Raw genomic sequence first — 18295 nt, 5'->3', positions numbered from 1 at the left:
GCCCAGTCTGATTAGCACAAGAAAATATAATTCTATTCTTTGCCTCTCCCTTCAGCAATTTGCTTCCATGCAGCTTTAGTTTCACTTTCATTTTAACATGTGGGCTTGCCAGCAACTTCAATCAGCTGAGTGTCGGGAGGAAGATAATCAGTGGCTTGTGCTAATCAGGTTCTGCTGCCGTTTGCTGCAAGGAGGTAAATTGCTTGCTGGCAGAGACCAAAGAGTGGGAGTGGCTGGGTGGGGCAACATCCGGTGTATAAGATGCACCCAAGTTTTCACCCTCTTTTGGGGGGTGGTGGTTAAAAAGGTGCATCTTATACTCCAAAAATATGGTAAGTTAGCTATAAGAGTAAAGCGTATTCTAATTGGGAAGGGCATTAAAAATAAAAATAAAAAGCAACCCAAACAATTTCCCAAAAATATTTCCAGATTTACTTCGAATAATTGCTGCCCTCACTCAATGTTTCCTGCCTTTGCATCCAGTAGTTCTGGTTCACTGCAGGCTTAACCAGAACTGTTTTTTCATGTGTGTTAATCACGACAAGTTTTGAGACAGCTGGAGAAAGATATATTTTTCATATCTATGTAAAAAGAAAAGGCAATGCTGTTTTCCTCTAGTAAAGTTTACATTTGGCAGTATTTGCACACTAAGTTTTAAAACATTTTTTTCGGAATGTTTCGGAATGTTTATTTTCTATATCTACTACATAGGTTGTAGCATGAAGGATTGGATTGGGTTAAGAGGCTTAAGAACTACTCCCAGATACAAAAGAATAAGATATTAGCTGAGATCACTACAGGTGAATGTATGCACTTGGATACTCCAAATTTTCAGTACTCATCATGGAAAGGGTACTCAGGATGGTCTTTCCACCTGCAGGAAATTAAAAGTTAGCATTAATAAGGTCAATTTTAAAAAAACAGTCAGGTAACTAGTTCATAAACAGTATTTGCTCTGAGCAAAACTAGTGTGGGAATGAAAATACTGCATCTCTCCCAGAATTGCTAAACCAGATACTATTTTGTAGGTCCATGATACCTTACTGGACGCTATAGCAGAAACACCAGAGTTGTATATTAATATATTTAGATGCCCTTCCTGGCTGGCCACATCCCTTAAGGCTTCTGAAGAAATAAAAACGCTGGTTGTCATTGCAACTTTGTTGAGAATTGTTCTAAAATTCTTAATGGAGAAAATAACCATTACTATTAGTTCTAGCGCACTGCCAGTAACTGAAAGCACCAGCTGATTTTAAGTTTAATCTCAAGAAGATAAAGTATATCTGACTGGGTTACTACTTCTATGAGAGCTTTTCAGCGAATATCTGGATAGGCTGGAAAATTGAAAAAACATCTCATAATGAGAGAAATTGAAGTCTTAAATCCCTACACATTTACCCTTCCTTTTCTCTGGGAACCCAAGGGCCCTAATCTTATTTTTGTTTGTTTGTTCATTTTTAAAATGAAATTTATTTGCTGCCCATCTCATATGGTTATGACCTATAAAGCCCTTCATGGCATCGGACCAGAATACCTCTGGGACTGCCTTCGGCTGCAAGAATCCCAGCGACCGATTAGGTCCCACAGAGTTGGCCTTCTCCGGGTCCCGTCGACTAAACAATGTCGTTTGGCGGGACCCAGGAGAAGAGCCTTCTCTGTGGCGGCCCCGACTCTTTGGAACCAGCTCCCCCCGGAGATTAGAACTGCCCCCACCCTCCTTGCCTTTCGTAAAGCTCTTAAGACCCATCTCTGCCGTCAGGCATGGGGGAACTGAGACATCTCATCCCGGCCTATACAGTTTATACATGGTATGTTTGTGTGTATGTTTGCTTTTAATAATGGGGTTTTTAGCGTTTTTTAAATTATTAGATTTGTTCTTACATTGTTCTTGTTATTGTTGTGAGCCGCCCCGAGTCTACGGAGAGGGGCGGCATACAAATCTAATAAATAATAATAATAATAATAATAATAATAATAATAATAATAATAATAATAATCATCTAATGATTTTGGGTGGTTTACAACATAATTTTAACTCTACCTCACCTGTCTGAATAGATTAGGTTGAGACAAGTGAGTTGCCTAAAATTACTCCATTAGTTTTGTGGGCCTGGCTTTCTGTCTGGGATTTTACAACCTACATCTCATAGCCTTAGGTCAGGTGGTGTCTCCTGTTATATTCTCAGACTGAAGCACATAGGCTTCAGTCAGGTCCTCCATTCTGGAGGGAAAATGTTGACTGCTGATTGGCTACACTGTCTGGCAGCTCCAGGCGGGGATTCCTGCTTACCTCCATTACCGGTGCAGTTGCCGGGTAACCGGCAGGCGGGTGTGCATGTTGGAGCGAGATTTGGCTTCTGCACATGTGCAGGAAGCAAATCTTACGAGAAGACATGTGCCCGCGTGATATTTTGGTGATTTTTTTTTGCTTCCGCACATGCGCAGAAGCCAAATCTCACTGCAACGCACACACACGCGCACTTACTGGTCAGCCAGAGCTAGGGTAAGAGCCTTCTCCATGGGGGCCCCAGCCCTGTGGAATCAACTCCCCCCCCCAAGAGATTTGCACTGCCCCCACCTTTCTTGCCTTTTGTAAGAATCTGAATATGTAGGATGTTGTAGTATGTTTTTGAATGTTTGACTTTTAAATGTTTAGCTTTTTAAAAACATTTTAAATTAATTATTTCTATTAATTGGATTTAGAAGTGTTTTATTGAACACGTTTTATTGAAATGTCGTAAGACGCACCAAGTCCGTGGAGAGGGGCGGCATATAAGTCCAATAAATAAATAAATAAATAAATATAAAATAAATAAATAATAAACCCAATACTGCTCCCAATAAAAGGGCTGTCTGTCAGACAGATCCTTTGCTGGGTTGTAAATAGTGGCCAAATAATTAAATTGTTAAATTAATTTCTTACATTTATAAGCCGCCCAACTCCTGTCAGACTCTGGGCAGCATGCAACAAAATTAAAAACAATATAAACCAATTAAAAAACCCTATAAAGCATTCATCACTTCTAGGTCGGAGTTAGATGCTGTGGCCCAATGACCCCAGGCCTTCTGGCAAAGCCAGGTTTTTAAGGCTTTCTGGAACACCAGGACGGAGGGGGCAGTATGGATCTCTGGGGGAAGCTAGTTCCAGAGAGCCAGAGTCGCCAGAAAGAAGGCCCTCCCACGTGGCCCGCCAATCAAAATTGTTTGGCCAATGGGACCTGGAGAAGGCCAACTCTGTGGGCTCTAATCAGCCCATGGGAAGTGTGAGGCAGAAGATGGTCCCATAGATAGTCAGGCCCTCAGCCATGTAGAGCTCTTGTTTTGAAGCCATTTCTGTATGCTTCTCCCATTCACCCTATCTAACACAGCGTTTCCCAACCTTGGTAACTTGAAGATATTTGGACTTCAACTCCCAGAATTCCCCAGCCAGCGAACGCTGGGAGTTGAAGTCCAAATATCTTCAAGTTGCCAAGGTTGGGAAACACTGATCTAACATATCCAAACCTGGTAACTATAGGGAAGTCCACAAGTCTTAAATTTGTCAAGTTTGGAGAGCCCTCCTCTAGATAAAGGTAAGGTGACCAGACATCCTGCTTTTGAACAAATTGTCCCTCGTCCCACGGCATTTTTAAAAAGATACCCGATTTTTAAAAAACAAGATGTCTGGTCACCTTACTTCAGGCTTGTAGCAACGAGGCACACTAGGGCAAATGAGTTAAAAGGAAGCATTGAGAAGTGAAAGGCAAAAGGTAACCTGGATGAAACTGTGGGGAAACCGTGGGGCAAAGCGAAAGCCGGGGCGGGAGAGAAGCGCAGGGGTGGGGAAGGCACCATTGCTGGATGGGTCTAGGACAGTGTTTCCCAACCTTGGCAACTTGAAGATATTTGGACTTCAACTCCCAGAATTCCCTAGCCAGCTGGCTGGGGAATTCTGGGAATTGAAGTCCAGATATCTTCAAGTTGCCAAGATTGGAAAACACTGGTCTAGGAGAGGTCAGCCTGGAAGCCCACCTGCTGGTTCTCACGCTATTCCTCCGTCTCCCCTTCCTGGTGCTATTTCCCTGTCACCCTTGGACGCTGCGAGGTTTGGTGGTCTGAAGACCACAGCTGAGTTCCGTTTGCGGTCTCCCACCCCCATGCACTCTACGAAGGAGCCGAAATGTCCGCCCAGGGTTGCAACAGAGATTCAAAGGGTTTGGGATTGAAATGTTTTCCCAGAGAGTCTTGGTTTCTTCGTTTGTTTCGACGTTTGTGGCTCTGAGGGGAAGAGGCTTTAAAGCAGGGCCCTGGTTGAAGACTTCCCGAGTTTGGGCTAACGCTGACATCCATTTCCCTCCATCCCCTTCTCCCAGCAATGGTGTTCTGCTTTGCTGAGGTTACAACCTGGTCACTTTAAGTAAAGGACATGTCCAAAGTACTTCTTGGCTATTGAGAAGTAAAAGAAAATTATCTCTCTTTAATACTTGCTGACTTAGCTACATATGCCAAGGACTAGAGCCATTACTGAATTTTGTTTCAGCTCTCTGAGCTGCCAAAGGTTTCTGGCCTTTTTGGTTTGGCTCCCTTTTTGTTCGTTTCTTTGGACTGCCAGGCATCCAATTTAAGATTGGCTATCTCTTTTAATCAGGCTAAAGCTGCAACCTTCATTTGGTTATCTAAGGACACTGATAGCCTCCAGCAGATAGGAGAGTGCACAATAAAACCTCTCTTGGTGTCATTTCGGTATTGTGGTTAGCTCTGGCCCTGCTCCTGCCCCAAGGACTGTGGATGTGGGGGAGACATCCACATGCTGCAGGCCTGTTTTGCCCCCCCCCAGTGGAATCTGATGATGAAGGCTCCTCTGACCAAGAAGACATGAGTGACAGGGAGGAGGAGAGTGCAGCAGACAGCTCAGAAGGAGATCAATTATCTAGCTCCTCCTTGGATTCAGAACAAGAGTTAATGATACAGCCACGCATGCGGAGAGCAATGCATAGGCAACAACAACTGAGAGATTATTATCAAAGAAAATGAGGCCACTTGTGGTTGGGTGGGGCTGTGGTAATTAGTGAGGCTGCTATAAATAGCAGCCTGTGGGTTTGGCCATTGTGGAGGATTATCTGATCGTTGTGTTTCATGACTGCTTTGCTGACTTTGATCTTTGTGTGCTGATTTTTCCCCGCTTTGAAACTAACCCAGAGCAAAGTGTGTTTCACTTTGTGAAAGAAAAAGGACTGTGAATTGCCTCACAGCTGCAAGCTAAGTATCACAGAACTGATAAGGGACTTGTACAAATTACCATAACTGTTTATTTGCATTTTCGGTATAAAGAACATTGTTTTGAATTTTCAAACGTGTGTGTGTGAAATTGTATCTGTGCATTTTTGGGGAGGATTCTACCAGAGAGCTCGACATAATATTTCTTATTCAGTTTATCCTAAGGACTGGACTAAGCAAAAGTGGGAAGCTCAAGAGATCCATTCTTCAGTGTGATGGCTATTTAGGATCCTGAATTCTTCACACATTATTATAAACTCTAGTTTTAGCCATGTGTTACTCAAAACAGTTGGGCAAGTTCACAAGACATACAAATCAAACAATTCCCAGTCTGCTTACAAATCAGTTATAGCCCTAATTTTATTTTCATAAAAAGTGACAGTGCAGTAGTGAGTATCCCATAAAAATTACAAATTTCCCCCAATTGGAATTATTCAGGAACTTACATTAAAAGCTCCACATAGCGGACATTTTTATTTAGAGCTTCTATATCTTTCATTTCCTTGTCGGTGAGGGAAAAGTCAAAGATCTTAACACAAGAAAGAGACATATTAGTTCTAGCAGCAATTTATGGAAGGAAAACACAGTGTAAATTCTTTTCCAAAGGAGTTTTAAAATAAGGATACAAAATGACAAATTTAACTGACTGTACAGTGGTACCTCGACATGCGAGTTTAATTTGTTCCAGACCCGAGCTCGTAAGTCGAACAACTCGCATCTCGAACGAATGCCTTTAGACTTTGTTTTTCGCGCCGAGATAACCGGAAGCAAGGAGATTCTTGCGCCACCTAGTGGAAGCTTGGCTTGTATCCCGAATTTGAGCTCGGGTGTCGAACAGAAATTTCGCTCGCATCGCGGCTCGTAACTTGGAATACTCGCATGTGGAGCAGCTCGTATCTAGAGGTACTACTGTATAGAATGGAAGAAGCATTCCCGTGGAGAATTATAATTTTTTTAAAGGAGAGGAAGAAGGCATTCACATTTATGACTTGCTATGTCATGCTGTAAGAGCATGACTGGCCCTAATTTAATCAGCAATCAAATCCAGCAACCTATCGTCTCTCTGAGGTTATGGAATCTGTATTCCTTCAGAAGATTTGAAGGATTTCAAATCCAATTTTTATCCAAGACTACTGGGAACTATAGTTCAGTAACATCTGAGAAATAGATGTTCCTCATTTGTGCTACCTACTATCTTTATTTGCTTTTTAAAAGGGGACAACTTGTAGCTTTCAAAATGCATTAAAAATGTATTATAGACATTAAAGAATGGAGATGGGGGGGGGAATGTCTGATCTTTTATCCTTCTGGTTTCTAATCCAACTGGATTCCTTCCAAAGTTGGATTGGAAAATTCCTCAAGAGCCATGCTGGCTGGAACGGATGGGACTGATATATTTGGAAGGTGCAAGGTTGAAGAAGGCTGCTGGTGTAGAATGATTTTCATTCTTGGGTTACACAATGGATGAATCACAATTGCAACATCTCCACCCAGATAGAACTGGAGATAGAATAATAGTAATGGCACTTGTAACCAGTAATGGGCAGCTAAAATTTTTACCGCCACACTGTGGGTGTGGCTTATTTTGTGGGTGTGGCTTAATGGTCCTGTGACTGGGTAGGAGTGGCTTGCCGGCCATGTGACCAGGTGGGAGTGGCTTGAACGCTCATCATCGTTCAAGTGAACTGTTAAGTCTTTGACTTACAACCTTACCAGTTTCACTCATTGGGGTGACAATTTACTTTGTGTTTCCTGCGCTCTCCTTCCTGGGTCACCCACCATGCCTCAGGCTGGGTAGCTAGGCAAATGGGTGCTGCCAGAAGCATAAATGCTGCCAGCACTACTTCCATCCATGCCTTCTGCTTGAACCTCAGGCAGGAGGTGGCCGTGTGAGGCTGGAGGGGAGCCGGGCAGGACAGGGGGAAGTTCGCCAGGAAGGTGGAAAGAGGAAAAAAGCAAGGAGTGCAGATGCAGTAGCAGGGGGAAAAAGGAGAGCCGAGCCGAGACCAGTAATCCAGGAAGTGACAGCCGCCAATCAGCTGGAGATGTGCACACATCTTCATTTCCACCGGTGGAACTGCGTTCCACACCATCCTGCCTGCTGCCCACTTCTGCTTGTAACAGACTCTAAATCTAAAAGATTGGAGACTGGCTCATTTTGTTTAAGTTGGGAAGAGTCTACATTGCATTCATTTATTATGTTTACCTGGAAGTTTTCTCTAATACGCTTTGGATTAAAGCTTTTTGGAATGACCACCACGTTACGTTGAATGCTGAAGCGCAGGGCCACCTGAGCTGCTGTCTTCTTGTATTTTTTTCCAATGGCATTTAGCAAGGGATCTTCCAACAGGGGAGGGGAAGATATGTTCACCCTTGTGAAAAATACACACAGAGAAAAAAGAATCAGATTTTCCTTAGGGAGAAGCAGTGGTGGGCTACGAGCCGGAATGCTAGATTACGCTCGCCGCTGTGGCTTATAAGTTCTTGCAGGGCCAGTAAGATTTTGCTGTAGAGGCAGCAAAATCGCACATGGAGCAACAGATGCACCCATGTTTCGGCATGCGCAGATGCAACAAAACCTCACCGAAACATGGACGCACCTGCAGCTCCATGCGCAATTTTGCTGCCTCCACAGTGCAGCAGCAAAATCGCGCTGGCCCTGCAAGAACTTATGAGCCGTAGCGGTGAGCGCAATTTAGCATTCCAGCTCATAGCTGGGGGGAAGATACCTAGATTACAACATGGGGTTGAAAAGGAGCTGGCACAAGACAACAACTATTGTGATCAAGTTGGAAAACAACAGAAGGCACCATACATCCACTACTAAATCAAGTGCAGTGTTAATCCTAGTTCAAATTGAGGCATGTTACTTACGGATCCAGATTTAGTTCACTGGAGAAACCTAATCATGTTGGCATATAACCCAGTAGTATTCATTTATCTTCGCTACCGGTTTGGACATTGGAGCAGATGGGATGGTACTTCTGTGCATGCAACAGAACGTCTGTGATGACATCCACATGGGTGGATGGAGCCTCCCGCTGCTGCTTCTACCAGTTTGCCCAAACCGGTGCAAACCAGTAGAATACCACCACTGATATAAACAGATGAGTAAAAGGACAATTGAAACTCAAAGGTTGTCCTCAGGCTGAATGCATGGTTTTAGCTCCCATAGTAGAGAACAACTGCTTTTATTTGAGGAACTAATATCCAATTAAAAATATTCTCATTGGTTTAAAATATTCTAGCTTTCGATCTTGTATTCGGGGTTTTTTTAAAAAGTAAATTGGCTAGAATGGAAGAATTTAAAACATCTGCAGAAGACATGACCTTAGAAGAGGTCGTCTATCTGTTCTTTCAGTTAGTTTAATATAGAAAGAAATATATTTTCCAAATTGTAGCTGGCTGAAATCAATAATGGAAATCATGGCCAGGAAGACATATTTCTTCTCCTGAGTAGTTTCACGTGCAGACTTTTTGCTCTTTTGTATTGAAGCAGTCTATTTTTCATGCTTTATATTTTCCTCTGCTGGTTGTTATTCGAAGCATTTATTTTTTTTTCTACACTTTTATTAATCAGGAGAAGAGGAACAGACTTAATTCTGGCTTTGCTGATGTATTTTAACCTTCCTCGCTACTAAAATATTAGAAATTAAATGCTTAAATCTTGTCAAATCCAGGTGTGTGGAACTATTTCTTGAGGCGAGGGGGGCAGAACAGAAATATCATAATTGTGCAAACCCTGGTATTTCCCATGACACTCTATGGAAGCAAAAGTTGGACTTTAAGGAAACAGGATTATGAAAAGCATAACCTTGGTGTAGAACAGTGATGGTGAACCTTTTTTTCCTCAGGTCCCGAAAAGGTGTGGGCGGGTGCTATTGTTCATGCGCGAGGGCCCACACCCATAATTCAAAGTGTGAGGAGGGCGAAAACAGCTTCCCTCTGAGGCCCTCTAGAGGCCAGAAATGGGCAGTTTCCCAACTTGTGGTGGGCTCAGTAAACTCATGTTTCGCCTTCCCCAGGCTCCAAAGGCTTCCCTGGAGCCAGGGGAGGATAAAAACACCCTCTCTCATCCCTCAAAGTCTTTCTGAAAGCCAAAAACACCCTGCCTGAGCCTCTGTCCGAGCCAAAAATCAGCTGGCTGGCACACACATGCATGTTGGAGCTGAGCTAGGGCAACGACTTGTGTGCCAGCAGATATGGCTCTGCGTGCCACCTGTGACACCCATGTCATAGGTTCGTCATCTCTGGTGTAGAAGTTTTCTAAGGATATCCTGGGCTGCCATTAAAGCAATCAGTAGATCACTGAATGAATCAGAGTTCTCACTTGAAGCTCAAATGATCAGGCTCGAATGATTTAACTGATGGTATATTATGCAAAAGCCCAGCTTTCTGGAAAGGGGCTCCAATGCTGTGAAAGAGTGATGGAAAGAAAAGAAGAGGGGGAAAACAGCAGTGGATGGATGGGTTGGACGGGCTTAGTCATAGAAGCAACGAGTGCACCCTTGGGAGATATAAAAGAACATGTTATGGATAGATAGTCATGGAGAAAATATATCTATGTGGTTGCTAGGAGTCAAAAATGTATTGGCACATAATCAATCAAAATGCTATTTTGAAATCACCCTGCTCTTAATCCTTATTCAAACTCTTATTTTCATTGTTGTGAGCCGCCCCGAGTCTTCGGAGAGGGGCGGCATACAAATCTAATAAATTATTATTAATTTATTAAATAAAGGATTATCAGAAAAATAAACCCACTTGTAGGGAAAGGAGAAATTGCAGGACATATAATTAGAGAACAGATCCCTCTCTGCTTCTCTATTAGTGTTGTGGTTAGCTCTGGCCCAGCTCCTGCCCAAGGACTGTGGATGTGGGGGAGACATCCACATGCTGCAGGCCTGTTTTGCCCCCGGTGGAATCTGCTGATGAAGGCTCCTCTGACCAAGAAGACATGAGTGACAGGGAGGAGGAGAGTGTGGCAGACAGCTCAGAAGGAGATCAATTATCTAGCTCCTCCTTGGATTCAGAACAAGAGTTAATGATACAGTCACGCATGCAGAGAGGGATGCATAGGCAACAACAACTGAGAGATTATTATCCAAGAAAATGAGGCCACCTGTGGTTGGGTGGGGCTGTGGTAATTAGTGAGGCTGCTGTAAATAACAGGCTGTGGGTTTGGCCATTGTGGAGGATTATCTGATCGTTGTGTTTCGTGACTGCTTACTGACTTTGACTTTTTGTGTGCTGATTTTTCCCCACTTTGAAACTAAACCGGAGCAAAGTGTGTTTCACTTTGTGAAAGAAGAAGGACTGTGAATTGCCTCACAGCTGCAAGCTAAGTATCACAGAACTGATAAGGGACTTGTACAAATTACCAGTTTGGTTGGAGACGAGTGCTCTTTGCTATACCAAAAGAGGGCTTAGTTTAAGTGAATTTTCATTATAAAGAACATTGTTTTGAATGTTCAAACATGTGTGTGTCTGAAATTTGTACCTGTGACTTTTTGGGAGGAGTCTACAGAGAGAGCCCGACAGAACAATTAGTAGTCATCCTTCATAAGAAAAAAGGGATGTTCAGTGAGGATGGATCAGGAAAATGTTAGAGCGATCATCATCCCAATGACTTAACTTTCTGCTTTGCTAGAATGAGTACAAAATGACTACTTTGATGATATACCTCACATTTACTTCTCCCTTCACATACATGGAATCTCCATGTCAATCTCATTGATTGAACATCAAAAATTTAAGTTCTAATCTTTATTGTCAAAGTACAACATTTGTACGATGAGATTGGCCGAGGCTCCCTTTGTGCACTCCTCCAACCCTATATAATTCGCAGTGAAAGACAAAAAATATCCCTGAATTCTATTAACAAACACACAATCCTATTACTCCATGTAAACTTATTGCACATTACACCGGTCCCACAAATCAATTGTACTGTGTTTTTGTAAAGTTATTTTCCATTCAGATATCTGACAGCCCGTGGATAAAAACTGTTCTTCAATCTGTTTGTGCGGTTGATTGTTCCAGGACAAAACATTATTTCTGTTTCTCTGCTTTGGTCACAAAATTGCATCAGCTTTAAACCCTAAATCCTTTAACATTTGCTTCACTATTCCTCCCCTTCATCTTCAAAGCCAAAACTTACCAGCTTTCATCTCTTGATGTGCCTAGAGGACTGTATCCAACAGGAATAATATCATGCAATTTGCAGAATTGTAAAAGTTTGGGTTGAGTGAAGTATGGATGGCATTCAATCTACAGACATAGTGGGAGATGCAGAATGTTTTTAAAAAATCAGAGTTAAGAAACAGAAACAAAGCTAGCTGTATTTATTTTTTGCAGAAAGCAAAAGTTTCCAAAGGATAAAACATCAACCATGGAAGTATTAATAAACTTCCTTTCTTGTACCGTTTTCTGTCTGTGGTATAGTGGCATTTTGTAAAACTGGCAAGAGTGCGCAAAGTAATTTAGGAGACCTCACTCAATTCAGCAGAGTTCGGCACAAACAAATACAGTAGTACCTCGTGATACGAACCTCTCATCTCACGAACTTTTCAAGATACGAACCCGGGGTTCGGGATTTTTGTGCCTCTTCTTACGAACTTTTTTCACCTTACGAACCCGCCGCTGCAAACGCCAAACCTGGAATTTCGGCAAAAGTTCAGGTTCGGCGTTTGCGTTTGACCGAGAAGTGCCACCGCCTGGCTGTCACCTTTTGAAACAGCCGGGGGGCTTCTCGGCGTTCTCCCTAACGCTGAACCCGGAAGTTCGGCAAAAGTTCAGGTTCGGCATTCAGGTTCGGGAGGCTGTCAAGAAGTGCCGCTGCCCAGCTGTCAGCTTTGCAGAAGAGCCACGGAGCTGTCGGCCGGTCGGGAGGCTCAAATGGAGGTGGGGAATCCCAATAGGGAATTCCATGGGTGGAGCTTTGATGTCACGGAGACATCCTTCCTGGCCGGCCAAAACGTGGACTCCAGGAAGGACGTCTCTGTGACGTCAAAGCTCAGCCCACTTTTGCGGGGGGGGGGGGTTCCTTGCACGCATTAATCCCTTTTGCATTGTTTTCTATGGGAAACATTTTTTCATCTTACGAACTTTTCGCCTTACGAACCTCCTCCTGGAACCAATTAAGTTCATAAGACGAGGTATCACTGTATTCTCTCTGATTCTCTCTCTGATTCTCTCTCTCTCTCTTGAGTGTGTGTGTGTGTGTGTGTGTGTGCGCACACACCTTTGAGTCGGTGTTGACTCCTCCAAAATGGAGGGAGAGGGTCTATATCAGTGATGGCAAACCTTTTTTCCCTCAGGTACCAAAAGCGCGTGTGTGCACCTATCGCACATGCATGAATGCCCACAACCCTAATTCAATGCCTGTGGAGAGATAAAACAGTTTTCCCCACATCCCGGAGGCCCTCTGGAGGCCGGGAAAGGCCTGTTTCCCAACTTCTGGTGGGCCCAGTAGGGTCTTGTTTTGTCTTCTCCAGGCTTTAAAGGCTACCCTGGAAATGGGGGAGGGTAAAAATGCCCTCCCCCATCCCCTTGGAGGATCTCTGGAAGCCAAAAACGCCTTCCCAGAGCCTCTGTGCGAGCCAAAAAGCAGCTAGCCGTCACACACAGGCATGTTGGGGCAATGGTGGATGTGCCAGCAGATATGACTCTGCATGCGACCTGTGGCACCCATGCCATAGGTTCACCATCAGTGTTTGATATGTACAACTTATTTTAGTGAGGTACATGCTTCTTGCAAATATTTTACTTCAAAGTGGCCAAGACAGACAAATGACAGTCTGGCCTATTTTCAAGTGGCTGTCAATTCTTTGCCTTTTAAATGTTATCAAAAGGTAAACCTGTCAAACAATTTCAAATGTGTTACAAAACTATGTAGCTTATGATACAGAGAGATGTGTACTGAAATGCTTAAGCGATTCCTATGGTTGTATCTTCAATATTATTTCCTTGCGAAAGCAAACAGTAAAAGTTTGGAGCGTGGAAGGAGAAAGTTCAAATCCCCAGGACTCTGAATAGTCTGGCCAATTAAACTGCTAATAAGAAGTTATTGCTTTATTGAGTTGTTCCAGTTTACTCCAGGCATCTGAATGGTGTGTGACTATTATGGTAACGGTAAGCCAAGGGAACCACAAGTTCTAATCCATAGCATCTCCTGTGGCTAAAGTGAGGCCCTCTAAAGGGGTCGAGGAAGATTTCAGTTAGGCTAACCCACATGTTTCAACTATAAGCTCAAACTGGTGGAACACAATGACCTTTTACAACTGCCAAGAAAGTTTGCTTTCAGCAAGCTTGCATATTTAAAAAAAGAGAGAGAGAGAGACATATATGCCTTAGAACAGTGTTTCCCAACCTTGGCAATTTAAAGATATTTGGACTTCAACTCCCAGAATTCCCTAGCCAGTGAATGCTGGCTGGGGAATTCTGGGAGTTGAAGTCCAGATATCTTCAAGTTGCCAAGGTTGGGAAACACAGCCTTAGAGAACTTCATTGTCAGTAAGATAATAATAATAATAATAATAATAATAATAATAATAATAATAATAATAATAACAACAACAACAACAACAACAGCAGCAATTATTATAATAATAATAATAATAATAATAATAATAATAATAATAATAATAATAATAACAACAACAACAACAACAACAACAACAGCAACAACAACAACGAAATCAAGCTGCTCTGGCACCAGTCATTGAAATCGGTCCCAGAGGTCCAAAGGATCTCAGTGGACATTTGAAAACCATCGGAATTGACAAAATCTCCATCTGTCAATTGCAAAAAGCCGCTTAACTGGGATCAGCACACATAATTTGCACAGTCACACAGTCTTAGGTGCTTCGGAAGCACCCAACTGGTGATGAAATACGAAATCCAGCATAGTGATATTGTCTGCTGTGTTGTACTGTAGTAGTAGTAGTAGTAGTAGTAGTAGTAGTAGTAGTAGTAGTAGTAGTAATGATAATAATAATAATAATAATAATAATAACAACAACAACAACTACAACAATAATAATAATAATAATACCACCAATACCAATACCCACAATTTTTTTCAGTTGGCATAACCTTGTTTGCTGTGTAGCATCTCATTTCCAGTTGTTAATTGCCAGGGTAGAAAGCCAAGTATCTCCTCTTAATCATTCAAGATCAGTTTGATATAAGGCATATGGACTTTTAGGAAGAAAAATAGCCCTGATTCCAGACATCACTTCCAAAACTCTTCTCTTGTATGATTCCTCCCACTCCTCCAACTAGCAACAGTCAATTCAACAAAATCCAGGAATTCTCTTCTTTGTATGTTTTCACATGTTTTGAGTTCAATTCAAGTATTATGATTTCCTGTCTTAGATATAACAGATCAGCTGGGTTGCCTTATTATTTTCCAACTTTTTTTTCATAGAGTACAGTGGTACCTCTACCTACAAATGCCTCTACTTACAAACTTTCCTAGATAAGAACCGGGTGTTCAAGATTTTTTTTGCCTCTTCTCAAAAACCATTTTCCACTTACAAACCCAAGCCTCCGAAACAGGCCCGGAAAAGGCGGAGAGAAGCCTCTGTGGGGCCTCTCTAAGAATCTCCTAGGAGGAAACAGGGACAGAAAGGCAGAGAGAAGCCTCTGTGGGGCCTCTCTAAGAATCTCCTAGGAGGAAACAGAGCTGGAAAAGGCGGGGAGAAGCCTCTGTCACGCCTCTCTAGGAATCTCCTAGGAGGAAACAGGACGTCTACCCTCCCTGTGGTTTCCCCAATCGTACGCATTATTTGCTTTTACATTGATTCCTATGGAGAAAATTGCTTCTTCTTACAAACTTTTCTACTTAAGAACCTGATCATGGAACGAATTAAGTTTGTAAGTAGAGATACCACTGCATATGGTTCATACATGGTGTGTTCATAAACATTTGTCTCCTACTCATCTACCTAAAAGAATTATGGAACAGATGACCTGGATCAGAAAAACTGAAAAAGCTGTTAATCAGAGTAAATAAGGCCATTCTGACTTTATCTGAAGCATTCTATAAAACACTACATATTTAGATATTATTTCAGATGTTGCTGCCCAAAATGCCTCCCTCCTCAGAGTTACCTCCAAGGGTAATGGACTCTTCTGGTAATAGAGTAGAATTAATTACTTTAATTACCCACAATTAAACCCTGAGCCAAAAATTAACGTTTTTATGCTTGTCCTGACTGAGTATGAATTGGCTCCTTGTTCATTTTAGCCCCAAATGACAGGCCTGTGGGGAAGGGTGAATGAATAGGCTTAATTTTTGTTTGTTTTTAGTAACATGTTTATTTATCTTATGTTTTAGAGCAAACCAAAAGCAAAGATGAAAAGAGAAATACAGTGGTACCTCTACTTAAGAACTTAATTCGTTCCGGGACCAGGTTCTTAAGTAGAAAAGTTTGTAAGTAGAAGTAATTTTTCCAATAGGAATCAATGTAAAAGCAAATAATGTGTGCAAACCCATTAGGAAAGAAATAAAAGCTCAGGATTTGGGTGGGAGGAGGAAGAAAAGGAGGAGGACAGTCGCTGCCCAGAGCGAAGGGAGCGTTTCTTTTCTCTGGGCGCTGGCAGAAGTTTATTCCCTCTCCAAGCGCCCAGAGAAAGGAAAATGCTTTGTTAGCTCTGGACTGCCAAAGCCTCCTTAAGCGCCACCAAAAGGCTCCTCTGGCAGCCCAGAAAAGCCTGAGATGGCCGGGATTAAAGGGGGAATGGCCGGAAACTGGCTGGGCCTTCGTGCCACTCTCAAATTTCCTGGGGAATTTTTCTGGGCTCGGGTTCTTAAGTAGAAAATAGTTCTTAAGAAGAGGCAAAAAAATCTTGAATACTCAGTTCTTATCTAGAAAAGTTCTTAAGTAGAGGCGTTCTTAAGTAGAGGTACCACTACATATGAAAAACAGCATAGTTGTTTTTTTACGAAATCATGAAGCTGCATCATACAAGATATTGTATGACGCTAGATACACTGGTCAAGGCTTATGCCACTCATTACCTGAGAAAGTCAATATGCCTACCTGGGCTCATCTATTCACGGTCATTACCTGATTGCTGACAGGTTTGTACTTCAAACCTGGCTTGTTCAGAATCATTTCCAGCTGCCTACGATTGAAGTTGGATACGCCAAGAGATTTCACCAAGCCTTCATCTTTGCATGCTTCCAAAGCCTGTCAGAGCGAAGTAGACAAAACAGTGTAATAAGCTGGCAAATTTATTGCTTAGAAGTACAAAATAGAAACAGAAACATAGAAGATTGACGGCAGAAAAAGACCTCATGGTCCATCTAGTCTGCCCTTATATTATTTCCTGTATTTTGTCTTAGGATGGATATATGTTTATCCCAAGCATGTTTAAATTCAGTTACTTTGAATTTACCAACAACGTCTGCTGGAAGTTTGTTCCAAGGATCTACTACTCTTTCAGTAAAATTCATATTCAATGTTTAGTGACTCACTTTCTCTCCCCCCACATACAGACTTAAAAGTTGTTAAAAAGAAGTAAGAGTAAATAATGCAAACTAAATTGGACTGGAAAAAATGAAAAAAAGAGAAACTGATAAAACTAAAAACGCTAGGAGAAAAATAATGGAAGAAAAGGGAGATTGTTACAAAGATAGATATAAAAATATATAAAAAAGTATCTCCAATATTTTCCCCAGCTGTAAATTATATTTTAACCTCTCTCTTTAATGTCTTCTTTCTATAATAGAGCTTCATCAAAACCATAAATCACAAGTTTATTTATTTATTTAAAAAAAGTACCGTATATCAAGTGTTTCCAGCCTGGTACTTCGCTGAGGTTTCTCTCATTGCTTAAATTGATAGGCTGATAGACGGAAACAATTCTTGCTACACTGATTCATCTTGGGAGGGGGTGAGGTGATATGGACAGACAGATTCTGGAATTACCAATTCAATTGTTTCTGGCCCAGTCCTATGGCTCAAGCATCACCATGTTTCGAGAACCTACCCAGTTTTCATCTCTGCCATCTCTGTCATCTTTAATAATTTCCCCCCTGTCCTTTTCTGAGTCTGGACCAGAACAGGTTCAAGTCCATACCCATGCCCATGATTAACTCCAGGTGGGAGTCATCACAAGTTGTTTGTCATATGATCTGGTTCATATCATGTCAGAGTTTGTTGCATAAAACAAATTCAGGAGCACATACAGATCACTGATGCAGCAGGATTCATTTAACTTCTTTATATATGTAAGAAGAAGAAGAGCCTTCTCTGTGGCTGCCCCAACATTGTGAAACCAACTAATCCCCGATGTCCGCACTGCTCCCACTCTACTATCCTTCCTGTGAAGACCTGGCTTTGCGGCCAGGCCTGAGGGGCATGAATGTAACATCTTATCACGTCCGACTGCAACTGTTCTGTATAATTGTGAATTCGATTGGTTAATTCTTTTTTTGGCTTATTATGGTTTTTTAAATGTTATTACTAATTATTTGACTTGTTTATTGTATGTACTATTTTAAATTAAATTATATACAATACCACAAGTAGTTCTTCTTTAATGTAACAGCAATTACAAGCAGTTTCTAGTTCAGAATTCAGAGCAGACAGAGTAGGCTGAGCGACGCCTAGCCTTCTAGCTTAAATTTGAGTTTCGATTCCCTGCACAGACTCAGATATGTTTAAGCTCTCATTGGCAGACTAAGTTGCTATGCTTATTCATTGGCTGACCTTGTTACTATGTCTCTCCCAATTCATCAATATTTTAATATATCACAACTGTTTTGCTTGCTATGCAGTCTGCAACACTGATCTGACAAAAACAATTCTTTCATTTCTTTTACATTCCTTCTAGTTTGGTTTCTCTGTCTCCAAACATTGAAATACTTCTATTTCCCACACAAACAATATTATTAAGGCCACCAAAGTTTTCTCTGCTCTTTCGGACGTGTACTGAGTTCAGTAAAAACATCTATAAAATAGTAATATATTGATATTTAATGTGCCAAAATATCATAAAAATAATGTTTTACAAATTACAGAATGCC

The 18295-nt window shown here is 41.8% G+C and overlaps 1 protein-coding gene across 1 annotated transcript in view; it reads right to left on the bottom strand.

Annotated features, from left to right (window-relative positions):
- Positions 1-551: 551 nt before the first annotated feature.
- The window catches only part of AKR1D1 (aldo-keto reductase family 1 member D1), an 83360-nt gene continuing 65616 nt past the window's right edge, over positions 552-18295 (bottom strand). The window contains exons 5-9 of the mRNA XM_070756314.1: positions 16332-16454; positions 11417-11526; positions 7463-7628; positions 5703-5785; positions 552-874 (exon numbers count right to left, since the gene is read on the bottom strand). Coding sequence (XP_070612415.1) covers positions 832-874; positions 5703-5785; positions 7463-7628; positions 11417-11526; positions 16332-16454 — 525 coding nt within the window. The 3' untranslated portion in view covers positions 552-831. The remainder of the gene's footprint in view (positions 875-5702; positions 5786-7462; positions 7629-11416; positions 11527-16331; positions 16455-18295) is intronic.

This window comes from Erythrolamprus reginae, chromosome 6, assembly GCF_031021105.1.
Source record: "Erythrolamprus reginae isolate rEryReg1 chromosome 6, rEryReg1.hap1, whole genome shotgun sequence".
NCBI classification, from domain to species: domain Eukaryota; kingdom Metazoa; phylum Chordata; class Lepidosauria; order Squamata; family Dipsadidae; genus Erythrolamprus; species Erythrolamprus reginae.
This window is presented reverse-complemented; position numbering and strand designations above follow the sequence as displayed.